The sequence below is a fragment of the Myotis davidii genome, unplaced genomic scaffold (genome assembly GCF_000327345.1).
Source record: "Myotis davidii unplaced genomic scaffold, ASM32734v1 scaffold72, whole genome shotgun sequence".
NCBI lineage: Eukaryota > Metazoa > Chordata > Mammalia > Chiroptera > Vespertilionidae > Myotis > Myotis davidii.
The window spans coordinates 391,227-414,032 of record NW_006284618.1 but is presented as its reverse complement, the minus strand read 5'-3'; the positions used below and the strand labels follow the sequence as shown (position 1 = coordinate 414,032).

Here is a 22,806-nt window from a genome sequence, read left to right as displayed (position 1 = left end):
CCATCTGAAAACCACAATTCAGTATAAATTTCTTAATATTCACACACCCTGTTTTGGTTTTGCCTACAGGATAAAATTAATTTTTTCTTTTATTAATCCTCACCCAAGGACATTTTTTCCAATGATTTTTTAGAGAGAGTAGAAGGAAAGAAGAGGTGTGGGGGGGCACAGATTGATGTGAGAGAGACACACAGATTGGTTGCCTCCCAAACATGCCCCAATTAAAGTGGGGATCAAATCTACAACCCAGGTACATGCCCTTGACTGGGAATCAAACCTGCAACCTTTCGGTGGGCAGACTGATGCTCTAACCATTAGAATACACTGGCTAGGGTGTAAAATTAATTTTTTTCTTATGTACTTTTTTGAAAGGTTTTTGTTTTTAATTACACGAGTAGTAAATATTATCAAAAATAAATCTAAGCAATATAAATGTATGCTGAGTGGAAAAATATATCTACCATTTGTAAAAATATATATATTGAGATGAGGGGCAGGTGTGATATACATTAATTTTTTATAGCTATAATTCATTTATGTGGTTCTATAATAATTTTTTAAATATTTAGTAATGGGATTGGTGACAGTTGAAAGATTAACAAAATGGTTGCTATATTTGAAACTCAATAATAGAGTTCATTTTACTATTTCCTCTATATTTGCATATATTAGAAATATTCCAAAAGAAAAGGAATACCACCCTGGCCAGTTTGGCTTGGTAGTTAGGGTGTTGGCCCTCGTACTCAAAGGTCCAAGTTTGATTCCTGGTCAAGGGCATGTACCTGGGTTGCAGACCTCATTCTGGCCTGGGTCAGGGCGTGTGCAGGAGGTAACTGATCAATGTCTCTCCCTCTCTACCCTTCTCTCCCCCCCCCCCCCCCACTTTCTCTAAAAATCAATGGAAAATAATATCCTCAGATGAGGATTAACCAAGTGAACTGGAACTTTGACAGAACTGACAGATGAGTAGGAAGTCCACTATCTGGATCTGTGTCAGGTGAACAGAGGGTGGCACATTGATTCTCACATAGTAGTGAGGACAGGAGCATGAGAAGGTCCAAGAGGGTTTTTAACTACACTGACTTTGTAGTGTCAAAGAAACATCAAGGTGGTGATACCCAGAGGTAGTTGGGAATGTAGGACAAAAGGGAACAAGGAAAAGTTGATAGCTAAAACTCCTGCAATGGATATACTCCAGGAAGAGAGCAAAAAGACAGAGAAAACTAATGACAGACAAAACCATGGGAATGTTTGCATACAAGGGGCAGATTAGGTGGAGAAAAAGCAGAGGAGGGATCATCTGAGCCCAGGTGGTACAGTGTCATGAAAATGGTTTTAAAGCAGGAGGAAGGGAATAAAAGTATGAGCAAGGATAACTGATGGAGCAAAGGGCTGAAGGAGATGGTTAGGGGGCGAGTGGGATTCAGAGTACAACGAAAGGAATACTCCCTCCTCTGAGACAGCTTAATAGTAAAAATGGCAGGAAGAAAAGGTGACTTCTTGTTGATCTTTTCAGTAAATTAGGTGATGTCATCCACAGAAGAAAAAAGCAGGAAGGGTGGACTTCAAGGGATTGGGGGAGGTTTGAAGCTGGTGTTTTAGAAACTCAGTTGTTTGGAGACCATTCAACAGAATGCTAAGGCAGCACTGAACACTATGCTGAAGACAGAGACGATAACTTGGGACTGGATCAGGTAGTCATCTCAGGAGAAAAGGGAGGCGGTGGGGCTAACACAGCTGGGAATCAGAAAGACAGGTAGATGTAGAAGACGAAAAGTCCAGGGCAAGAGAATAGAAAATCTTGATGTGAACATCACTGAAATCTTGAGACTGAGGTCAAGGAGAAAAGCAAGTGCTATCAGGAGAACCATCTGGGCCAGGAGAGCGAAGGAGGAATGATTAGGTCTGGAAATTACCTTGAAACAGTTCAGTGAGCAGACAGAATTGTCACAGGTGGGAAATAAGAGATTGTGACCAGAAATTAATTTCCAAGTGAAAGATATTTGCTGTGGTCAAGTTCCCAGTGATGACCAGGTCTAAAGCAAGGTCTTACTTCCTGGGCAGCTGAAGTAGGAGAGGATATAGGCTGAGGAACTCTACAGTCAGGTTATTAGATGGGGCTGATGTTACTTTGATTTATTTAGGATGGCCCTAAGACCTTTGGAAAGCAAAGACCTGTCTCACCTTTCTCTAAGTCCTACAGAAAGGGATAGCTTGGGTAAGTACTGTTTGGGGGAGGGTAGTGAAAGGGCAGGAAATAAATAGAGCCTGTAATGATACACCTAGAAGATGGCTAGCTGGAAGAATATACTAGAAGCTGCTGGCTCTGATTGCCTTGGGGAAGGAAGAGTGTTGCTGGAGATAGAGGTGGAAGGGAGATCTTTTCCAGTATACATCTTTTGTACCCTTTGAATTTTGAATTATGTTAATGTAGCACCTATTAGAAAATAGTAAAATGAAAACTTAAGATAGGTATTATCAATGTAGGTGCAGATAGTAACCAACTTGTTTAACTGTAAAGCAACTTATGCCTGCCTTATTCTTTCTGGTCCTGAAAAGGATTAGTTTAATGGGTAAAGCTACTAAAAAGAATCTGTAAAAGAGTACATTATTCATAATATAGTATTTTGCAGTTTATTTCAAACATCAGTCTCTTACTTTGACCCAATTGCTTGTAATCCCTGGTATATTTTGGGATTTCCTGCAATAAAATCAGTTTCCCATCATTCTAAGTCTGGTTTAACCATTAATAAAATCCTTATTAGGTGTCACTCTGCTCACCTTAAACTGAGAAATAGTGCATTTAAACGTAGGAAAGAATGGGAAGCAATTAGGAGTTACCAGCTTGACACCCTTCTAAGGATTTTCGTGTCGTCATTTGGTTTGAATAAGTAAACATTTCTAGAATATCCAGGGTTTGAGAATCGGCACACAGATGCATCCAAAAGCCAATCATATATATTTTGGAGGTTTCCCTATTACTTTTTCGTTAAATATCATGAGTTAATGGCAATTATATATAGCAATTTAGGTAATTCTCATTGCAGTAATTTGTGTTTCCCTTCCAAAATTTTAAAACAGGTGTGAAGATCACATCTACACTGCAGGTGCTGAAGCTGATCAAGCAGGCCGGCGACCGCGTCCTGGTGTACTATGAGAGGCCTGTGGGCCAGGGCCACCACAGTGCCGCGCTGCAGGATCATTTCAGTCAATTGGAAGAAAACTTCCTGTCAGGCGCATGCCAAGCAAATTATGAAGAGGACCCTGGGTTGGCAGGAGACACTGAAAGTAGAGACCTGGATTTGGAATTTGAAGACTTGGCAAGTGATGTCAGGGCACAAAATGAGTTCAAAGATGAGGCACAGTCGGCAAGCCTTAGTCCCAAACGTACTCCAACGACACCTTCTGTTAGACCCCTTGGAACGATATCACCAGTTTTAAATCGTAAATTAGCTACAGGAAGTCACCCACCACCACCCAAACTCCCATCCAAAGAAGGAAACAAACCTTTAGCCCCAAAACCTTCTGAGACAACAGACCCAGCACAAGTGTCAAAACCCACCCAGGGATCCACTCTCAAACCACCCGTGCCACCACGACCGCAAGTGAAAGCTCCTTTGCCTTCTGCAGACGGCCCAGGTCAGGCGGAACCAGATGTTCTTGAAAAGCCAGAAAAGGCGCTACCGCCACCTCCTGCAGATAAACCTGCTGAAAAGCAAGCGAAAAATGTGGATCACATGGAAGATGCAGCTGCATCTAAGCAGTCCTCAGCAAAGCAGGAAGTGGGGAAAGACTTGCCCTCAGAAAGTTCCTGCCCTCCGAAGGACAGTTCGGATGACCCTCAAACGTGGGAGTCTTCAGAAATCCACTATCGTAATAAGCTAGGGAAATGGACAAGAGCCAGAGCCACCTGCTTCTTCGACATAGAAGCCTGCCACCGGTACTTAAACCTCGCCCTGTGGTGCAGGGATCCTTTCAAGTTGGGGGGGCTCATCTGTTTGGGGCATGTGAGCCTGAAACTTGAAGAGGTGGCTTTAGGATGCCTCACTACATCAAACATGGAGTACCTTTCCAAGTTCAGACTGGAAGCCCCAACACCCAAGGCCATGGTCACAAGAACCGCACTCCGCAATCTGAGTATGCAAAAGGGATTTAATGACAAATTTTGCTTTGGTGACATTACTATTCACTTCAAATATTTGAAAGAAGGAGAAGTGGACCACCACCTAGTTACTAACTTGGAGAAAGAAAAAGAATTTCATTTGGTCGAAGAGGTTTCTGCCCTGCCGAAAGAGGAGCCCTTAGTGGGACAGATGGGCTTAACAGAAAATAAACACAGTTTCCAGGATACTCAGTTCCAGAACCCAACGTGGTGCGATTACTGCAAGAAAAAAGTCTGGACTAAAGCCGCTTCCCAGTGTATGATCTGTGCTTATGTTTGCCATAAGAAATGCCAGGAAAAGTGTCTCGCCGAGATTCCTCTCTGTGGAGCGACTGAGAGGCGGATAGACCGGACCCTGAAAAACCTCAGGCTGGAAGGACAGGAGACCCTCCTGGGCCTGTCTGCCCGTACTGACGCTGAAGTTAGCAAGTCCGTCACTAGAACCACAGGCTTGACGAGGCACATCATCAATACTAGCTCTCGTCTGTTAAACCTGCGTCAAGTCTCTAAAACTCGCCTTTCTGAACCAGGAGCCGATCTAGTAGAACCTTCACCAAAACACACCCCCAACACGTCAGACAATGAAGGCAGCGACACAGAGGTGTGTGGTCCAAACAGTCCTTCTAAACGGGGAAACAGCACAGGAATAAAGTTAGTGAGGAAGGAGGGTGGTCTGGATGACAGCGTCTTCATCGCAGTTAAAGAAATTGGCCGTGATCTGTACAGGGGCTTGCCGACAGAGGAGAGGATCCAGAAACTCGAGTTTATGCTGGATAAACTGCAGAATGAAATTGATCAAGAGCTGGAACATAACAATTCCCTTGTTAGAGAAGAAAAAGAGACAACCGATACAAGGAAAAAATCTCTTCTTTCTGCTGCTTTAGGTAAATCAAGTGAAAGACTACAAGCTTTGACACTTCTTATGATCCACTACAGAGCAGGCATTGAAGATATCGAATCTTTAGAAAGTCTGACCTTAGACCAGCACCCCAAAAAAATAGGCAAGTACACAGATGACCCAGAAGAAGACTTTGATAATGAAATAACCCAACTAATAGACGCTCAGCCATTCAGCAGCATTTCAGATGACTTATTCGGCCCATCTGAGTCTGTGTAACAGACCCATCTAATCTTTTAAGCAATTGGGGAAAAGTATCTAAAGTACCACAGATAAAACCATGTTTAAACCCCCTTATAATGCACTTCAGCCTGCTTCTCCACAGTTACTTGCTTGTGTTAATAAGAATGAAAAGGTTGTTCCAGCGAAAACATGACCAGCTCACTAAATTGGTTGTTTCAGATTGCATTTATAGCTCTGCTTTTTGGGTTTATACTTGGAATTTATTTTTACTAATTTATTTTTAACTTTTTCTAATTATGGAATTATGTAAGCTGACTTTTCATGTTTATGTATGTTGTCTCAATTGTGCTATTTTTCTTTCTCTTTTTTGAATTAGTGTTAAATTGGATACTGTCCAGATTCTTGTAATGTTTTTATTTCTATCACGGTTATAACAGATTGTTGCATGCCCAAATTGACAGCAGCAATCATTGAGGGAACAGTTTTTGAATCTTTGTTATGAAGTTGAGATTTTTATTATTTTGGGGTCCTGGGGGGTGCTTTTTGTTTTTGCCAAATGTAACATGAAAGCAGACACTATGGCTTTAGTCAGTTATGCTGATTTAGTAAAAAAAAAACAAAAAAAAAAAACCTTTACATATATTGCTTGCTTCCTATGCCTCTGTGAAATTTTTTTCTAAAGCTTTTGTGTAGTTGAAGTAGAGTGAGAATATAGTGATTGATTTGAAGAGCTTGCACTGCAAACAAAATGTAACAAAGAATAAATATAGAACGCAGTTGGTAAAGAACTTTGTGGAGAGAGAACAGGATTATTAAAAAACAGCAACTAAGATTCTGAAATATAATTTTTCAAAATGTTGCTTTCGTTTTAAATGGAAGTTCTAATCATTTATGATTAACTTTCATCTCCAGTTCTCCCATAGGAAATAAAGCATGTGCAAGGATATTGAAAGTTTCAGAGGACTGTTCTTAAAATGACCGTGTTGATAACTGGTTTGGCTGTTTTTTAGAAACTTTTTTTTTTATGCAGGACAATGTTGTGAAGGAGAAGAATCATGCAAAATAGATTTACTCCTTTGTCTGACATCCTGCAGGCTTAAAGGAATGGTGATCATTCTGAATGCTTCTGTAATTCAGACTATCTTCATTCATTAAAAAAAGAAAGAAAATTAAATAAAAATAGACAGTATAGATACATAGGAATTGGGACTAGTTCTCTGAAAAGGAAGATCTACTCTCATACTTGGTCCATCGTGTGGATATCTGTAACACATGGCTGAGGGAAACCGTGAGCAGGACCCCTGTTGGTATTCCATAAAAGTTTTGGCCTTTTATTTGCCTATAAAAAGATACATCTATGCATAATTTTCCCTTTTGTAGGTAACTATTATGAAGATATGTAGTAAAACTGACATGAATTTAAAATTAGATGGGATGGCTTGTATGGCTGGCAGAAAAAAAGCATTTTAATATGGATTCTGGCCCACATCTAGAGGACCCCATATAAGATCAAGCTCTTCCATTGGCCATGAATGAACTGTATGACCATCGGCAAGCCACAAAAGAGCCCTGTGTCTCAGTTTCTCCAGCTCCAAAGTAGGAATAAACTAGATTTAGTCTACCTCACAGGATTGTGAGGGAAACAATAGCATAACCAAGTGCTCTGCATGGTAAAAAGCCATTCAAATAACAGGTAGGATGTATATGGGCTATAAAAACATTACTGAAGGAAGGAAAGTTACTTCTTTAAAAATCAATAGCCAATTCTCATTTCTGCTATTAAGTGAAATATTAGGGGAAAATGCTTTCTTGGCCAAGTTAATAACAGAAATATAGCTGTGTATACCCCCCTTTGTTTATTTAAGCATGCTTGCATTTTAAAAGAACACTGCTGTAGAAGTCTTGATACACAAAATTGTCTGGAAGCTAAAATGTTAATCTGTAACATATGCTTGAAACAATCTGCCCAATATAATAACCAACTTCCATGTATGAAAAATAACTTACCATCCATAACCTGGGAGGTGGAGTGTCTGCAAGTGGCTGGTGCCTAGGGGTCGTACCACAGAAGTTTCGGTGACATCCAAGCATGCTGCTGAAATGGGTGCATTCCAAAGGGCTGTAGAAGTAACGCAAAACTTTGGTTTCATAAAAATCTACTCATGCTTTAAAATACTTAACTCTGTAGAACCACAGTTATGGAAAGCTCAGTAATGCTGCTCATGATATTTGTAAAATAATACCTTTAACATAGTGCAATATTTTATTATATATATATATATATAGTGGGAGGAGCAGTAGGGGCATCACAGTTGCACTCGTGCAACGGGAACACCCTAAATTGCCCAGGGGAGAGTGAGGTATAAGGTCTCAATGAAAACAGTTGTATTATATTAAATTCCTGATGTAATGTCGCTGCCATGCTATGTTATCAATAGCTAACAGATAATAAAGAAAGCAAAACCACCACGGGAAAAAGAATATCTTCATTTGATGGCATCTGAAAAGGTGACTGCTGCATCTCTCTGGAATTACAGCCTGGTATAGTCTGGCCACACAAACAAGCTCAACAGTCCATTTGTGCTAAACAAAATTGCTATTTTGAAAACTGCCTAAAAGCATTACCTTTTGGGTTTACTATTGTTTTATTTATGGATTTGCCTCTGCTCCCTGTTAGTAATTAGAGTAGTGAAAGTGTATTTTTTACGTTGGTATTAAATGATTGGGCTAGACATTTAGACCCTCAAGTTGAGCAACGTTTTAGCACTGTTTTTGGAATCAGAATTAATATGCTACATTCCTTAATGTCAAGACCTACATTCTTCAATATCAGAACTAGTTGAATACTATGTGGCCACTTGTGACTTTTGAGAAAAGAAAACAGCTTAATATTTGAGGGTACTGTCAGGTTTAAAATTTAAGTAAATCTGAATTTTTTGACAGACAATTTGAAAATACGTGGCTTTTATTAATAGTAAGATAATATAAAATCAAGTTCCCTAAAAGTAGATAAATTTAAAATCATTTTTTAAATGTATTGTCTTTATTTCTAAATTGAGATAATAGCTTTCTTTTAAAAAATAGGGTGGTCCCTCAATCCTTTTTAAGTCATGGATCCCCTAAACAGCTGATTAAAACTAGACTCTTGCCCCTAAAAGATACACATGCACACCATAAGTTTTACAGGACTTGGGGCCACAGGCCCAGTGTATCAAATGGCCACATAGTTTAGTTATTCTTATCAAATATATTGGTTCACAGCAATCAGGAAAATAATACAACTTTCTAGATGCAAGGATAACTTACTGCATGTTTCCACACTGACATGTGACTAGTTAACATATTTCAATTTAAAACACTTTTCAAAGCCAAAATGTATGGTTCACTAACCTGGAGAGGAAGTTACCTGATGCCTGCAAGCAAAGAACAGTTTTTAATTAAATATCAACAGTCAATACCTTATGTATTTGATTCCAAGGATAATGTCTGGTTTATAAAGGAATACAAGTAGGCACAGTAGTGTTCAGAAGATTTATTAAGTAAACTAGCTAAAACATGGCTTAGGCAGGTACAGTTGGCAGTCGAAAGAAAGAATTGACTATTCATTGCTACCTCATTAAGGTTTGTGTATCTGTTTGCCAGGTACACACATAAAACCACCTCTGCTCAAAAAAGAAACTCGGCTGTATGTTCTTTGTTCTGACATACATTTTTTTTTTTTAAGTCTCTTTTCAGTCTTGGCTCACCCCAGAACATTAGTCACATAAAAGACCCTACAATTCCCCATTTTTCCTGTTAGATACAACTGGTATCTTTTGCTCCTAAACCAGTTAAAAAACTCCATGTATCTTTTATATCATCCCTAAGGATCAATAGCAGGCATGCCTTTCCCAGTCATTTTTGAAGAGACGAATCTTAAAGGCAAAAATAAAGTAGGAATAACGTAAGGTGCTGGGACTGGGAGAACCACGAGCCCGCCAGAGGACCGATTTGCAGCTCGCTCCTTTGGAAGGTTCTCCCCAGTGGGAGTGGAGAACAGCCTGCCTCAGAGCCACGGGCACGCGCCTCTGGAGCACCTTCCAGAAGCCACCCAATCAGCTGCCCCATGCGAATTGGTGAGCGGGAAGCTGTGTGCTTCCAATTCACGGCACCCGACGGCCCGGCTGCAGACCCTGCCCAGGCCCACAGGAAAGCTTCGTAAAGCAAATGGGAAGTCAGCATCAGCTAACTTTCCTAGAGAATTGAAAGGTTGAAGAGTCCTCTTAAAGTCCTTAGTTCCTCCTCGTCCAAGTTAAACAATTTCTAACTTAACAAAAACATTGACATTAGGTGGTTTTCATTTACAATGACAGAACTACGGAATTAACCAGTAGTAGCTGAGGCATTCCGCACGATCACCACTGCAATCATACCATACAAAACCTGGTGTAAACTGACAGTGTTCACTAACACAGTATTGGCTGTTAGGTTGGGAAGGCACGACAATGTCATGCTTAGCGAAACTACATCACACAGCACTAGATGACACAGTAATACAGAGACATTTTCAGATGTTTGATTTTTTTCCTGCCTGTGAAATGGGGGGTTCCGGACCACCCTATTTTTACCTGGTTTCCTAACATGATTCTAGACCTAATCGCACTCATCTTCATTTAAAACTTTTCACATTGATGCGAACAACTTTCAGAAGTCTAGGAAAGAATAGTTACAACTGAAAATTAAACACTTGGATAATCTCCAAACAGGTCAAAGATGATAGAGTCTGATTTTTTTGTTCATGTCATAGCAGCTATTAGCCTTTTACCTTTATTTTCTAACCTTGAACTAGATGTTGATAAGTCTCGCCATGCTTACACAACCTTGACTTGTGTAATCTACCCTCAATGTTCCTTCATCCAGTAAGATAATCATATATCTTAAAGGGAAGCATCTAGTTGTTCATAACTGTTCATTTTAGATGCTTTTCTCTGCTTTCAGAACATTTGCTATTTTTCCCCTCATTGGCTTCAATGTTTGCTGCCAACCACATGACATGTAAACATATCATTTACATACAACCAGCTGTTTCCGGGTAGGTGGTTACATAGAGATAACTAGTGCCAGCTAAGTTTTACAGATAAATCCAAACGGTAACTGCCTCAAGTTCTTGTCCTCTGCGTTTGAGATAACTAGCTTTTAACTCATACATATATTGATGATAATTACAAGCTGAAGAACTCAACACTCGGCGTCACTACGTAACCATACGCTGTCTTACTTGATTGTTCAGACTTCCTTCTAGTGTCTTATTGTTGGAAGTGTCTCGGAGATAACGTGTACTTTAGTTTTAAACACTCATTACCAATATTCAGAAAAAATATAAGGTGTGCTTTTTTTTGGCCCAAGTGTTCGTGAATGTAAGTTAAAAAGTTATATCTGATTTGGATTTAAATATTTATAGATTTACACTATATCTATTTCGTCAAAATATGTTGTATAATATTTAATAAAATCAAATACATAAAATAAAGTTTTCAACACTTTATACAAACCCCTAGAAAAGCTGCTTTTTCTTTATAAGGCCGTTGGCAATCGACCATACCCACGGAAAAGAAAGGGTAACCTTTGGTTCTACTGTTTCACCAGGGACGTGTGGGATGACTAAGATGGTTCTGAATGAGTCACTGCACAGGGAATACTGCTTCACACGACGAAATGCTCTGATGACTTCTGAGGGTCTCAGTCACTTTCAGATTCTTCATCACCTAGCGGATACGACTGGACATTGTTCTGAGTGTACATTTTTGTTTTAACAGGGTAGTTGTGATCCATGAGAATAGCCTAAAAGAGAGCAAAGGGCAGATATATTAGCTTCCTGTTCAGAAAGATAAGATGGTTTTAACCAACCGTTTCTAAGGTTTACTAGTGTGTGTGTGTGTGTGTGTGTGTGTGTGTGTGGATGTGTGAATGATTGGATGGATGGATGGATGGATGGATGGATGGATGGATGGATGGATGGATGAATGGATGGACCCACTATTCACCAGTCATTTGGTGCAACTGCAGCTACCTGGCCCAGAAAGCCTGGAGTCCTACACTCGTGAACATTCAGGGAAGAGGATATACCAGAAGGGGTCTCCGCAGTGTTTTCATTCTACTTGCAGGGCCGTGAAGTGGATTCGGGGGAACCTGTGAGCTCTGACGAAAGGCATATGCAGGTGAGGTTTAGGAAGAGTTGTACTTAGAATCTTGGAACTGGGGGAGGGGTGGCCCCGGAGGTCACCCAATCCAACCTGTTTGCAGACTTCACGCACCAACACTAAGTAAGGACGTGCTCTCTCCTGAGGACGCCAGCTCTCGTGTTAGAAACATCCCTGGATGGACTGGACTGTCTCCATTGTCTGTGGATCGGGTGCTGATTCCCACGTCTTCACGGATCGCCCTTACCGTGTTGTAAGACCATGGCTACTGCCCCTTAGATCACCCTAAGCACAAACAACCCATGGCCCTTATCTTCCATCAATGCCACTTCAGACCACCTCTCCCCAGTTCCTGGCTGCCCAACTCCTGCTCAACTGTATGAATTTTTTTACTAACACATTTCTCTTGTGAACATGAGAAACGGTCCGCTGATCCTCAATTGACCGGCACTTGAGTCATCATTCCTCCTGAACATGTACAGACCAAGCCTGGTCTGATCACAGCTGATGTGTAAATCACCCAGGACCTCGCGAAGCATGTTCAGTGAAATACCTCAACTTTACAAGTATTGCATGTGGTGGGCTGATAGCCCTGCGTGGTGGCACAGGCTACGGAACTTGACAGGGATGCACAGCTGGAACTGGGCCGATGTGGGTCCAGACAGCCTCCAGCCTGAGTCGCCTCACACGCAGCTCCACGGTGCCATCCATCGGGAGTGCAAGGACAGCAGGGGACGCGGGGCCAACTAAAGGAATTCTCTCCTCAGGGTATGTCCTCCGGAGGTTCCTTCCACATGAACTAGTCTCCTAATCTCTTCTGGTGCAGTTTGAAAATCTCAATGGACACCTTTATGTGGATGAAAACGTTGCAGCCTCTCTTAGCATTCCTCAGGTTTGATAAGCTTCTCGGACTTCGCTGTGCTTACCCCACTTCTTTTCTCCCAAGAATTCTATAATGATCTGCCTATGTGACCTGCTGAGATAAGGACTTCCTTGGCCCTCTACGTTAGGCTGCCAGCTCCAACCGTCAGCTGCAAATTTAGCTCCATTTTTTATTCCGCTTCTTGCCAAGTGAATTGATCATGTATTTCATAAAGGGCTCAATTTCTAAAAACAAGTAATTGAGGTAATTGACACTGTGCACCAGGACCATTCTCCCCTGTGGATGGTCCTTGTTGCACAGAAGGCTTAAACCGCCCCCCCCCACCCCGCAAAATCTTAAGCCCACCACCTCTTTTTTCTTTTTTTAATCCTCACCTGAGAATATTTTTCCATTGATTTTTAGGGAGAGTGGAAAGAGAAGGAAAGACAGAGAGAAACATCGATGTGAGAGAAACACATCAGTTGATTGTCTCCCGCAGGAGCCCTGACCAGGGCCCGGACTGGGGAGGAGCCTGCAACCGAGGTACGTGCTCTTGACCGGAATCAAACCCAGGGCCCTTTGGTTCACAGGCCAACACTCTATCCACTAAGCCAAACTGGCTAGGGCATCATCTCTTTTTTTTAAATTTTTTAAAAATTGATTTTAGAAAGAGGAAGTTTGAGGGTAAGAGAGAAACACTGATGGGAGGAAACATAGATCTGCCTTCTGAATGGCCCCTACTGAGAATCAAGCCTGCAAGCTGGGCATGAGCCCTGGCCTGGAATGGAACCAGTGACCTCTTGGTACATGGGACGATGCTCAACCACGGAGCCACACCAGCCTGGCAGGGACACGTCTTTAAGTAGATTATACCACACAGAACATACCCGGCCTTTTTAGCTTCTGGTGGCCCCACCCTTGGCCCTCCCCGGCGGCATCGAGGAGACAGCAGGAAGGACTTGGTGAGTGGATGTGGTGAGAACCCAGAGCCACTCAGGGAAAGAAAGCTCCAATCCTCACACCACCTGCTTTCCTGTCAGGGCAACCATGGGATGCAAGAAACATGCCCCATCTTTCAAGCTAATTCTTCAACCGGAAAGAAAAATCCACACCAGAACGCAGCTGTTCCCGACTGGGTGTTCTGAGAGCTACGGGCTGCATGCTAACTGTCTGACAACTGGAATCCAGTCTTCTTCAAAGGATCGTGTGCTATTGCTTAATCTTGCTGAGGCACTTGAGTTAACAGTTTTTTCCTCTTCACCTGCATTGCCAACTCAACACTGATCATTAAAAACAAACAATCAGCAACAACAAAAAACCCCACGGAAGTCCAGTAAACCAAATGGAAGAGAAACTCAAGTGCTCACAAACCAGCTCAAGACTGCATGGCTTGGGACCCGTGAGGACAGCACGAGACCGTTCACTGCAGAACAGCCGAAGTCCAAGCACATCAGAAGAATGCGGGCTGATGAACGAATTATTTGCTACGGTTTGTATTTCTCATTCCCCTCTCACGTCCCCCAGCATTTGGTAACTGCGGGTCCTGACTGCTGACACTCAGTGGGGCGGTCATCAATCCCTTCTCCGCCAAGGCCCACCTGACCTGCCTCAGTCCCCCTTGTCCTAGGAACTATGGGTCTCCACAGTGAGCAGGCAGCACTGCTGGCTGCCTCTCACTGCTGCCAGCATGCCAGCCAGTCAAGAGGCATCCAATGCAATGCCTTCAATGTTGGCATCAATGATGGGCAGCGAGATGGACTTTTTCTCCAGTTTTTAACGGTTCATCTCGCTAAGGCACTGATGAAGGATTCTGACATTTCACAGCGAAAGTGGCTTCTGGGGGCCTGTAATTCTTGTTGCTTTGCCTTTCAGGACTGTCTCTTCCATTTCCTGCAGCATTTTTCTTTTTCAATGGACTAAAGCCTTGGCTGAAATGTGGACGGAGGAGCGGCCCTCGGGGCAGCCTTCATTCGGCAGCTCTCAGAGCAGTAGCTGGCTGGGCAAGCACCCCCACTGCACCCCCGCTGGTCCTCCGACCTCACCATTTCCTCCCGCCCCCAGATAAGCCATCAGGCTGTCAACGAACGATAACCCCTTCGGCGTTCTGGGGCCTGAACAGCAAAAGGAAGCTCTTCTCATAGAGGGAAGAGGGGGAGGATGGGACAGGGGCCGAAGCCAGAGGTTTGGGTAAGAGCAAGAATGACTGAGCACTTCCTGGGTGCCAGACATGGGCTGAGCCCTGTTGAGATTCTTTCCATTAGTCCCAACAACCTACGAGGTGACAGTCCTGCTCCAGGGCCCTGTGCCAGCCCTTCCCTCTCTCCCAAGAGTCTTACACAGTCTGTGGGGCGACAGAGGCATTTGTCCGTGATTAGCCTTAAGCCTTAATCAAATTCTTGCTGCACTGAGAATTTCCTGAGCCTGATTTGGGCAAGGCACTGTGCTGGGGCTCATCAAACAAAGATGGAAAGGGAACCTACACAACGAAGGCCGGAAGACAGGAGTCCCGGAGAGACCCACAGTAAAGGGCTGTGGAGAGGCAGGGAGAGAGGGGGGCCTCCGTCAGCGTGTTTCCACAGCACCCTCCATGCCTCTTTGAGCCAAATGGGTCATGAGTAATTCAAAGTGATGGGGTGAGCCAGGCCAGTGTGGATCCGCGGTTGGGCACCGACTTATGAACCAGGAGGTCACAGTCGGTTGCGGGCTCAATCTCCAGTGTGGGGCATGCAAGAGGCAGCCGATCAATGATTCTCTCTTATCATTGATGTTTCTCTCTCTCTCTCCCTCTCCCTTCCTCTCTGAAGTCAACAAAAATATTTTTTAAATGACCAAGTTAAATTCTACATAATAAAGGGAATTGTGCTGGATATAGTTTTCAAATATATTGAACAGATTGATAAATGCAAAAAGAAAAAAAAAAGCTCCACGCTAATACAAGCTGCATGGCACCTAACTTCAGGGTCTGCGTCTGTCTTCAAATCCATGTTTGGGGGAAATCTTAAAAGGGCAGTTCATGAAAAGCCAAAGCATCCACATCCATTTCAGCTCAACCGTCAGGAAGAACTCGGGCTGCACTCCCAGCAGAACAACGTGAGCGAACTGCGTATCCATTCATGAACCACAAATGCCACCTCCCCTGCCTGCTTTCTCCCATTCATCCCTAATCTAAGGCCCTCTGCTTTTAGCTGGAGGAGTATCCATCACCATTAGATGTTTCACAAAGCAGCAATACCCAGCACCTCCAGCTGTGAATGCTTATCAGAAAGGTTTAAATGGCTGATGCATTTCAAAATTCACACTTAGAATTGAGAGGTCTGAACATATTCAGAAGAGGAACACTTGATATTCTCTCTTGCCTATGGCCATGATTCTGGTTATGAAATTATGAATGTCAAGGTTTTTTGTGTGCCCAAAGGTGCATATACAATATTTTTCCCTAAGGGCCTGTTACCTACACTAGAACCACCTCTGGAATCTTAGGCAGCGAGGACCAAGTTACTATTACTGAAAGCTGCCAGGGCTGGGAGAATGGCAAACAGCCCCCGAAACGGCTGATCTGAGGAGTACGTGCAGGGCGTGCCCAGGCTGATGTCCACATTTTCAAGATGTTCAAGCAACAGAGAATTATCCCACGTTTTTATTTCATTGACAAAAGAGCTTACCGGCTGCTAATCTACGGACAAAAATAATTTTACTCTACAAATGTATAAACATAATGCTTGATATAGTAACAGAAGTAGCTTGTCCGATGTGATATCAACTAAAAAGGAACTCTTACCATGTATGTTTGGAGAGTTCCCCCCAAAAGGAGCAGGAACATACTTTAGAATTAAGAAACATACCTCAATGTGCGGATGGGGGAACAAGAAGAGAAAAATCAAAGAACTTATATACTTAGAGGCATAGCCCACGGACTCGGGCAATAGGGTGGTGAAGACCTGGGGGTGGGGGGCAGTGGGCAGGGGCTGGGAGGAGGGGGATAAAGGGGAAGAAAATGAAAAACATCTATAACACTATCAACAACAAAAAGTATATTAAAAAATTAAAAATTAAACCTAACGTCTCCAAAGGAAAAAGAAACGCTATCCAAAAGACCGTGCTACAATGATCAAGAAACACTTCAACATATCCTAAAATTTTCTCACCATTTTTTCCTCCTTGGCAGGTGGACTTCGAAGAAAAAAGCAGAGAGGAGCAAAAATAATATTAATTATTCCAATAATTCTCATGAGCCACGGAAATCCAATTGCCTTCGCGATAGCCCCGCCAGCAGAAGGACCTTCGGGAAACGGAGAATTAGATAAAGCTCTGGCAGGCACCGTGCCCACGGAAAGACGCGAAGGTTTAGGAGGTTCTCAGCAGGCGCTCTGTCGTGCCGATAAAAGGTGGTTGTGGCAGCCCACACCTTACCTAACGCGTAGCCCATACAGAAGGCCACGTCTGCAATGGCGTACACACTCCCGTAGACGGACACGTGCCGCAGGTCCACCAGGTAGCCCATGATGGGCATCATCGATGAGTCCACCATGCCTGTGGGGCCAGGGAGCACAGTCTATAGAAAACGGTTGTACACTGAAGATGGGACGGATGTCAGGACGGTCCTAACCTCACATCTCTGCTGCCTCCTCCCCTTCTGGCTTCCCCGCCTGCACGTGTTGAGACAGACTCCCTACAACACATCGCCTGAAGACCGACGGCAGGCAGCTGAGACAGGGACCGGGACCAGGCCACCAGGTGCCTGTCCCCTGCCTTGCCTCACCTCATCCTCCCTGTCCGGATGGCCTGTCCTCTGGTGACACTCCCGCATTCCGGGCTGCTGGTCACTGGCCCTGGGGACCCCGCCTGCTTCCTATTGCTGTTTCCCTGGTTCACTAGTTTCTGGTCCACTCGTCCCTTGCCCTCAAGGAGGAGACACGCCTACATGCCTCACCCAGGCTCCTCTCCATGCACACGCTGGCCCCACACAGTGAGGAGGGTCAGAAGGAATCAGAGCAAGGAGTCTGAGAGGCCATCTAGCCCTACTCACGGAACTAAAATCAAAAGAAGTTTGCTCATTCCTGGGGTGTGGGGGTGCGGGGACAACAAAAACACTGCCACCACCAAGACCAGTAGCATAGTTTCTGGTCTCCTGCGTAGTTGGGGACAGGAAGCATAAAGAGTACAGCCCAGCCAGCGTGCCTCAGGGGTAGATCTTCAGTCTATGAACCAGGAGGCGCGGTTCTATTCCCAGTCTGGGCACACGCCCGGGTTGCAGGCTTGATCCCCAGTGGGGGGCGTGCAGGAGGCAGCCGATCAATGGTTCTCTCATCGTTGATGTTTCTATTTCTCTCTCCCTTCCTCTCTGAAATAAACTAAAATATATTAAAAAGAAAAAAGAGCACGTGTTCTGGGTTCAAATCCCTGGCTGGGTGAGTGAGATCATGCCTTCTCTCTCTGAACATCGGTTGCCCACCTCTCCCGTGGGGATGGCAATGACTGGCTAGGTCAGTGATGGCGAACCTTTTGAGCTCGGCGTGTCAGCATTTTGAAAAACCCTAACTTAACTCTGGTGCCGTGTCACATATAGAAATTTTTTGATATTTGCAACCATAGTAAAACAAAGACTTATATTTTTGATATTTATTTTATATACTTAAATGCCATTTAACAAAGAAAAATCAACCCAAAAAATGAGTTCACGTGTTAACTCTGACACGCGTGTCAGAGGTTCACCATCACTGGGCTAGGGAGATAGCATCTGTGAAGTCCCCCAGCAGACCACTCATTCCCTCACCTCCTCAAGGACCAGGGGCAGGAAGATGAGGGAAATTTCCTTCATTCAATGGTACTTGCTGGATCACTGAGTATGTGCAAAGTGTGGGGGCGCAGGGGAGATGTTAACATCCAAAAGAGTTGGATGTTAAACGAAGAGGTGAAAATGAATTCCAATGGGGACCGATGCTACGAAGGCGCGTGAGAGGACACCTATACGCTCAGGGGACCGAGCCTGGTCCGAGGGGTCGGCCAAGGCTCCGCTCTCTTTCTACCAAAGAATAAATGCCTGCCTTTCCCTGCGATCAACTCAGGATTTATTTGCATCATGAGTGAGCTACAGGTTCTAAAGGAGAAACAAAAGTGGACTATTTACCCAAAATATTAATAGGATTTTCCTAAGGTATAATTTATTGTTCATGTTACAAAGACTCGTCTCGTTTGCCCATGAAAATTCCTGCGGCACAGGTGGTCACCACCACACCTGTCCACCTTTTCTGTACCAAACCGCAAAAAATACCCGTGAAGCCTGGCCCCCCAGCCTCACCTGAGAAGGTCTGTTCTCAGATCTGGGCCCTGCGTGGGGGACGCTCTGGTTTGCCCAGGTGTGCCAGTGGCGCAACGGCTTCTGGAAACACCAGGCTTCTTAAAGATACTGGCTTTCGGGAAACAAAGGACTAGGGCGTGGGGGGCAGCAGGCGTTTTTCTGTGGGCGACCTACAGGCCGTACTGAGGCTTGGCTGCCCGCAGCCTCCTCACCATCTTCTAGAAAGTTTAGGGTCAGCCCAAACGAGAGGAAACCTTTCTCAGCAATGAGGAAAAACAACCGCTTTAAGTCGAGGCACCAGGCGCGTGTGACTTACCAATTGCAAAACCAACGCCGAAGTTGGGAGCTATGAGTCCATAAATGTTTTTTGCAAAAGGGATCTGTAAGAGGAAATACATGTTACACTGAAATCACGTGACATGCTACTCGAAGTCATCTTGGAAAGTCTTCAAAATATGTTGTCTCCGGCCAGTATGTGTGTTCCCTTCGAAGGAACCAGGGGAGGAGGGTGGGTTTGGGCAGAACCAGACCCTCCCATCTTCCCAGCTGGAGCTGAACCGGGTTTTGTGAGCACCGTGAACACTAGTCAGCTCCCGACGCGAACGATCGGCCTGGTCCACACTCCCTTTCTGACAAGGACCCAAAAACCCATTTGGGGGAGGATACTGGCCACAGGAAGATGCTGTTTTATTCTAGAACAAAAGCATCTTGCTAGTGTTCCAGGGTGGTCACCCCACAGTGCTGAAGACATTGTAATGTTTAAGGTGATGGGGGTGGGGGTGGGTGACATATATCGATATAATAACTTCCAACTGGCATTAAGTGAAAATATATCCCTTGGAGAGTCTTGTCCAAAATTCCTAAGATGATGATAAAAAATTAGAAGAAAATGAAAGATGTAAGAAAACCCATTTATCAACAAGCTTCAAACTGCTAAACAATATTTCTTGGTGATTCTTGCCCAAAGCAAAAGTTCTATTTACTGACCAGCTCCACTGGTTCAGTGCTGTCTTTTACTCACCCATAAAACGCTGATCCCCACAATTACCATTCCCAGCAGGGCGCAAAGCCACCTATGGACAACAACAACAACGCACCATCAATAAACGTTCCTTTCTGTCCCCCACCCCCCGTCCAAATTTTCCATGGAAATCACAATTGCTTGTCACTGCCAAGACAGAAACAGAGTTTTATAAAAAAGAACAGCGTTATTAGAAGACAGGGAGTGTTGTTTTCATTTCGTCTTACCTCCCTATCTTGTGTGCGAGTATCCCAAAAATATTGGTTCCAATGAGATAAGAGATACTAGCCGGCAAGAAAGCAACGCCTGTAAATTATGAAAAGGAAACCTTATCAGCACTGATAGCGGCCGAATGTTAGGAAAACTAATCATCACCGAGGCCGCGGGGGCGATTAGAGCCGGTGAGATGCAGCCCTGCGGCCGGCACCGGGGCAGCTAATATCCGGCGGCTGCGGGGCCAGCCCGGACCCCACGCGGCTCGTCCGTCCACAAAGCTGTGGAGACACTGCAGACACGAAATTCATTTCTCTATCGGCGCCGCCATCTCTGCCTGGCGGGGAGCTCTGCACGTGGACCGACACCCGCGGAGCCGGAATGTCAGGCCAGGGCACCTGCCACCCCGCACCCCCTTCCCCGTTTTGCAGGACAGAAGACAGACAATAGGCATGGAGGCAATCAGGGAACATTAAGATAAGGACCCCGAAAGGTTAAAATCACCCCAAAACCCATCCCTGGGATAACCACCTCCCTCCCCCCCCCTCGCCGGTGTTTTCCCTTGTAAGTTTATGTGTACGCGCCCTGGCTGGGTAGCTCAGCTGTTAGAGCACCATCCCGATATTGCCAAGGCGACAGGTTCGATCCCTGGTCAGGGCCCTTGAACCATAAACATGCCAAGTTTACCTGTTCATCATCAATGTGTGCGCACGGGATTTTGTTTGGTTTTTCTCCCCAAAACGGGATTATACCTACTGTCCTACGCCCTTTTTTTCACTTAGCTTCATAAACTTCTTTCCACGCCAAAAAGATAAATGTCTATGTGGTCGATTTGGGGGCCAAGTCATAGGTGACCGAAGTTGTCATGTCCAAGGTTGAGTGCTCTCCCAGGAGAGGGACCTCGTGACCTCGGGGCGCGCCCAGGCTGATGTCCAGCTGCTGGCGGCAGTGTGGCCTGGCCCGTGCCCTGAGGCTGGCCCAAGCCGGCCCAGGCTCGGCTGCCAGGGGATCTGTCCCCGTCAGCTCTCACTCATCCCTCTTCGCTATTAAGACAACAGGAAACTCTGTTTTGGAAAGATGGCTTCTCCATGCTTAGAGTTCACAATGCCAGTGTTTCTTCTTGAAATCGGGGATACCAGCTTTGACTCTGAGCCTTGCGCACACCTAGTGCAAGTTGCTTTGGTTTCAAATCTCCAATCTTCCTCCAGAAATGATCGGGGAGGCCTCGGGGCAGACTGGCTTCCCGTGAGCCCCTTCAGGACCCTGAGCAGGGCGGGGCTGAGTGGCCAGGGGGTTCGGGGAAGGGCTGGGCACTGGGTCCTCGCTCTTGTCACCCAGGCTGCCCCGCCCACCAAGGCACAGAGGGGCCTGCGAGGCTCTGGCAGAGGTGGGCCCCATGCTGCGGAGAGCACGCTGCAGATGGCGCAGAGCAGGTGTAGCCAAGTGATCCTCTTCAACAACCAAGTCTCTCTCTGAGCGAGGAAGGGGTGACCTCACTAGTGGGGAGGGGACCGTCTGGCTTGGGCGCTGCGCCCCACCAGGTCTCCTGAGGAACCGAGGCGGCCTGCGATCTAGCCCGATGGCCCGGGCCCCTCCCTGACTGTAAAGACTATAAAGCCAGCGCCAGGCTGTGTCTGGAGGGAGAGGACAGAGAAGCTTAAGTGCCCTGTGCAGGGCCTACCGCACCCAATTACGGTCCTGAGCCAATTAAGGGAAGATATCAAAACGTCAGCACAGCCTCTCAGCCCAAGCGGCTGCCAAACCCTGCAGGACACTCCCAGCCACGGCCACCAAACTCAGCCACCTCCCAGAAACACCTGGGGGCCCAACTACCATGGGGATCAGAGAGGAAGGAAATCTGGGGACACAGCTGGGCTGGCAATGAGGCATGAGGAGCGGCTCCTCATCTTTGGCAAAGCCGCTCCCCTGAGCACTGACCCCATGAAGCGCCACACAGAGAGCCACTTGGTCATCCTGGCCCCTGACGCTCGGCTGGGGGACGTGATGGGCCCGCCCTGGGGACGAAGTCCTAGACTCAGAGGAGCCCGTCGCAGGCCTTACCCAGCTGCCACTTGTGGGAACACATGGTCTCCATCATCCAGATGGGCAGGGCCGGCTCCAGCATGGCGATGGCCATGTTTGCAAAGCAGATGGACCCTTTAAGGGAGCAAGAGGGTTAGTGGGCATCTGAGGCCCGAGGGTCCCTTCACCACCTCCAAACACAGCTAAACCTCCCGTGCCCACAGCCAGCGCCGGCAGCCTGGAGAATGATGAGAAGGAATCACTGATGGGCTGCCTCCTGCACGCCCCACACTGGGGATCGAGCCCACAATCCGGGCATGTGCCCTGACTGGGAATCGAACCATGACCTCCTGGTTCATAGGTTGAACCTCAACCATTGAGTCACGTTGGGGTGTCCAGGGGACTGTTGTGGAGGCTGGAGGTCTGAGATCAGGAAAGAATGAAGTTTGGAACTGGAGGCAACTTGCAAGATCATCTGGTTTAACTTTCCTGACTTATTAACAAAGGGAGCGCCAATCGTCAATGGAGTAACTAGGGTGAAGTCACACAGCAGCACACAGACCACACACAGACGCGGGCAGCCTGAGGCCCCTGCACCCACATTGCACTGTGCAATGAGCACAGAGCTATCCAGGGCATTCAGCACAGACGTGCTGTTGTGGGATTTCTTTTCAATCAACGACGCATCGAGGGTCTCTTTGCAAATGCCCCATTGTCACTCTGCTAACCAGAACCCTTTGGGAACGCAGAACCATCTGGACCAAGACACACAGAACTGGTCCCTGAGAGCTCCCTGTGCTGTGCCGGGCGGGGGGCCAGGGGTGGGGGGATGGACCTCTAATTTGCTAAAATGTTGACCGAAAGAACATTGTGCAATCGTGATTAAGGTGCTCACGAAAGGAAGGAAGATCTTCTGTCTTTGTGACATTTACAGGCGGAAGACAGAAGCGATGCTGAAATGACTAGAT

At 45.6% G+C, this 22,806-nt stretch overlaps 2 protein-coding genes across 2 annotated transcripts in view; one reads left to right on the top strand and one right to left on the bottom strand.

The window, feature by feature from the left end:
- Window positions 1-9,435, top strand: part of PDZD8 (PDZ domain containing 8) — a gene marked incomplete at its 5' end in the record, with an annotated part of 60,030 nt that extends 50,595 nt beyond the window's left edge. The window contains one exon of the mRNA XM_006754952.2: window positions 3,082-9,435. Within this exon, the coding sequence (XP_006755015.1) occupies window positions 3,082-5,279 (2,198 nt within the window). The remainder of the gene's footprint in view (window positions 1-3,081) is intronic.
- Window positions 9,436-10,622: 1,187 nt separating this feature from the next.
- SLC18A2 (solute carrier family 18 (vesicular monoamine transporter), member 2) overlaps window positions 10,623-22,806 on the bottom strand; it is a 25,904-nt gene continuing 13,720 nt past the window's right edge. The window contains exons 9-15 of the mRNA XM_006754895.2: window positions 21,878-21,973; window positions 19,831-19,909; window positions 19,604-19,655; window positions 18,899-18,962; window positions 16,695-16,814; window positions 16,430-16,563; window positions 10,623-11,063 (exon numbers count right to left, since the gene is read on the bottom strand). Coding sequence (XP_006754958.2) covers window positions 10,962-11,063; window positions 16,430-16,563; window positions 16,695-16,814; window positions 18,899-18,962; window positions 19,604-19,655; window positions 19,831-19,909; window positions 21,878-21,973 — 647 coding nt within the window. The 3' untranslated portion in view covers window positions 10,623-10,961. The remainder of the gene's footprint in view (window positions 11,064-16,429; window positions 16,564-16,694; window positions 16,815-18,898; window positions 18,963-19,603; window positions 19,656-19,830; window positions 19,910-21,877; window positions 21,974-22,806) is intronic.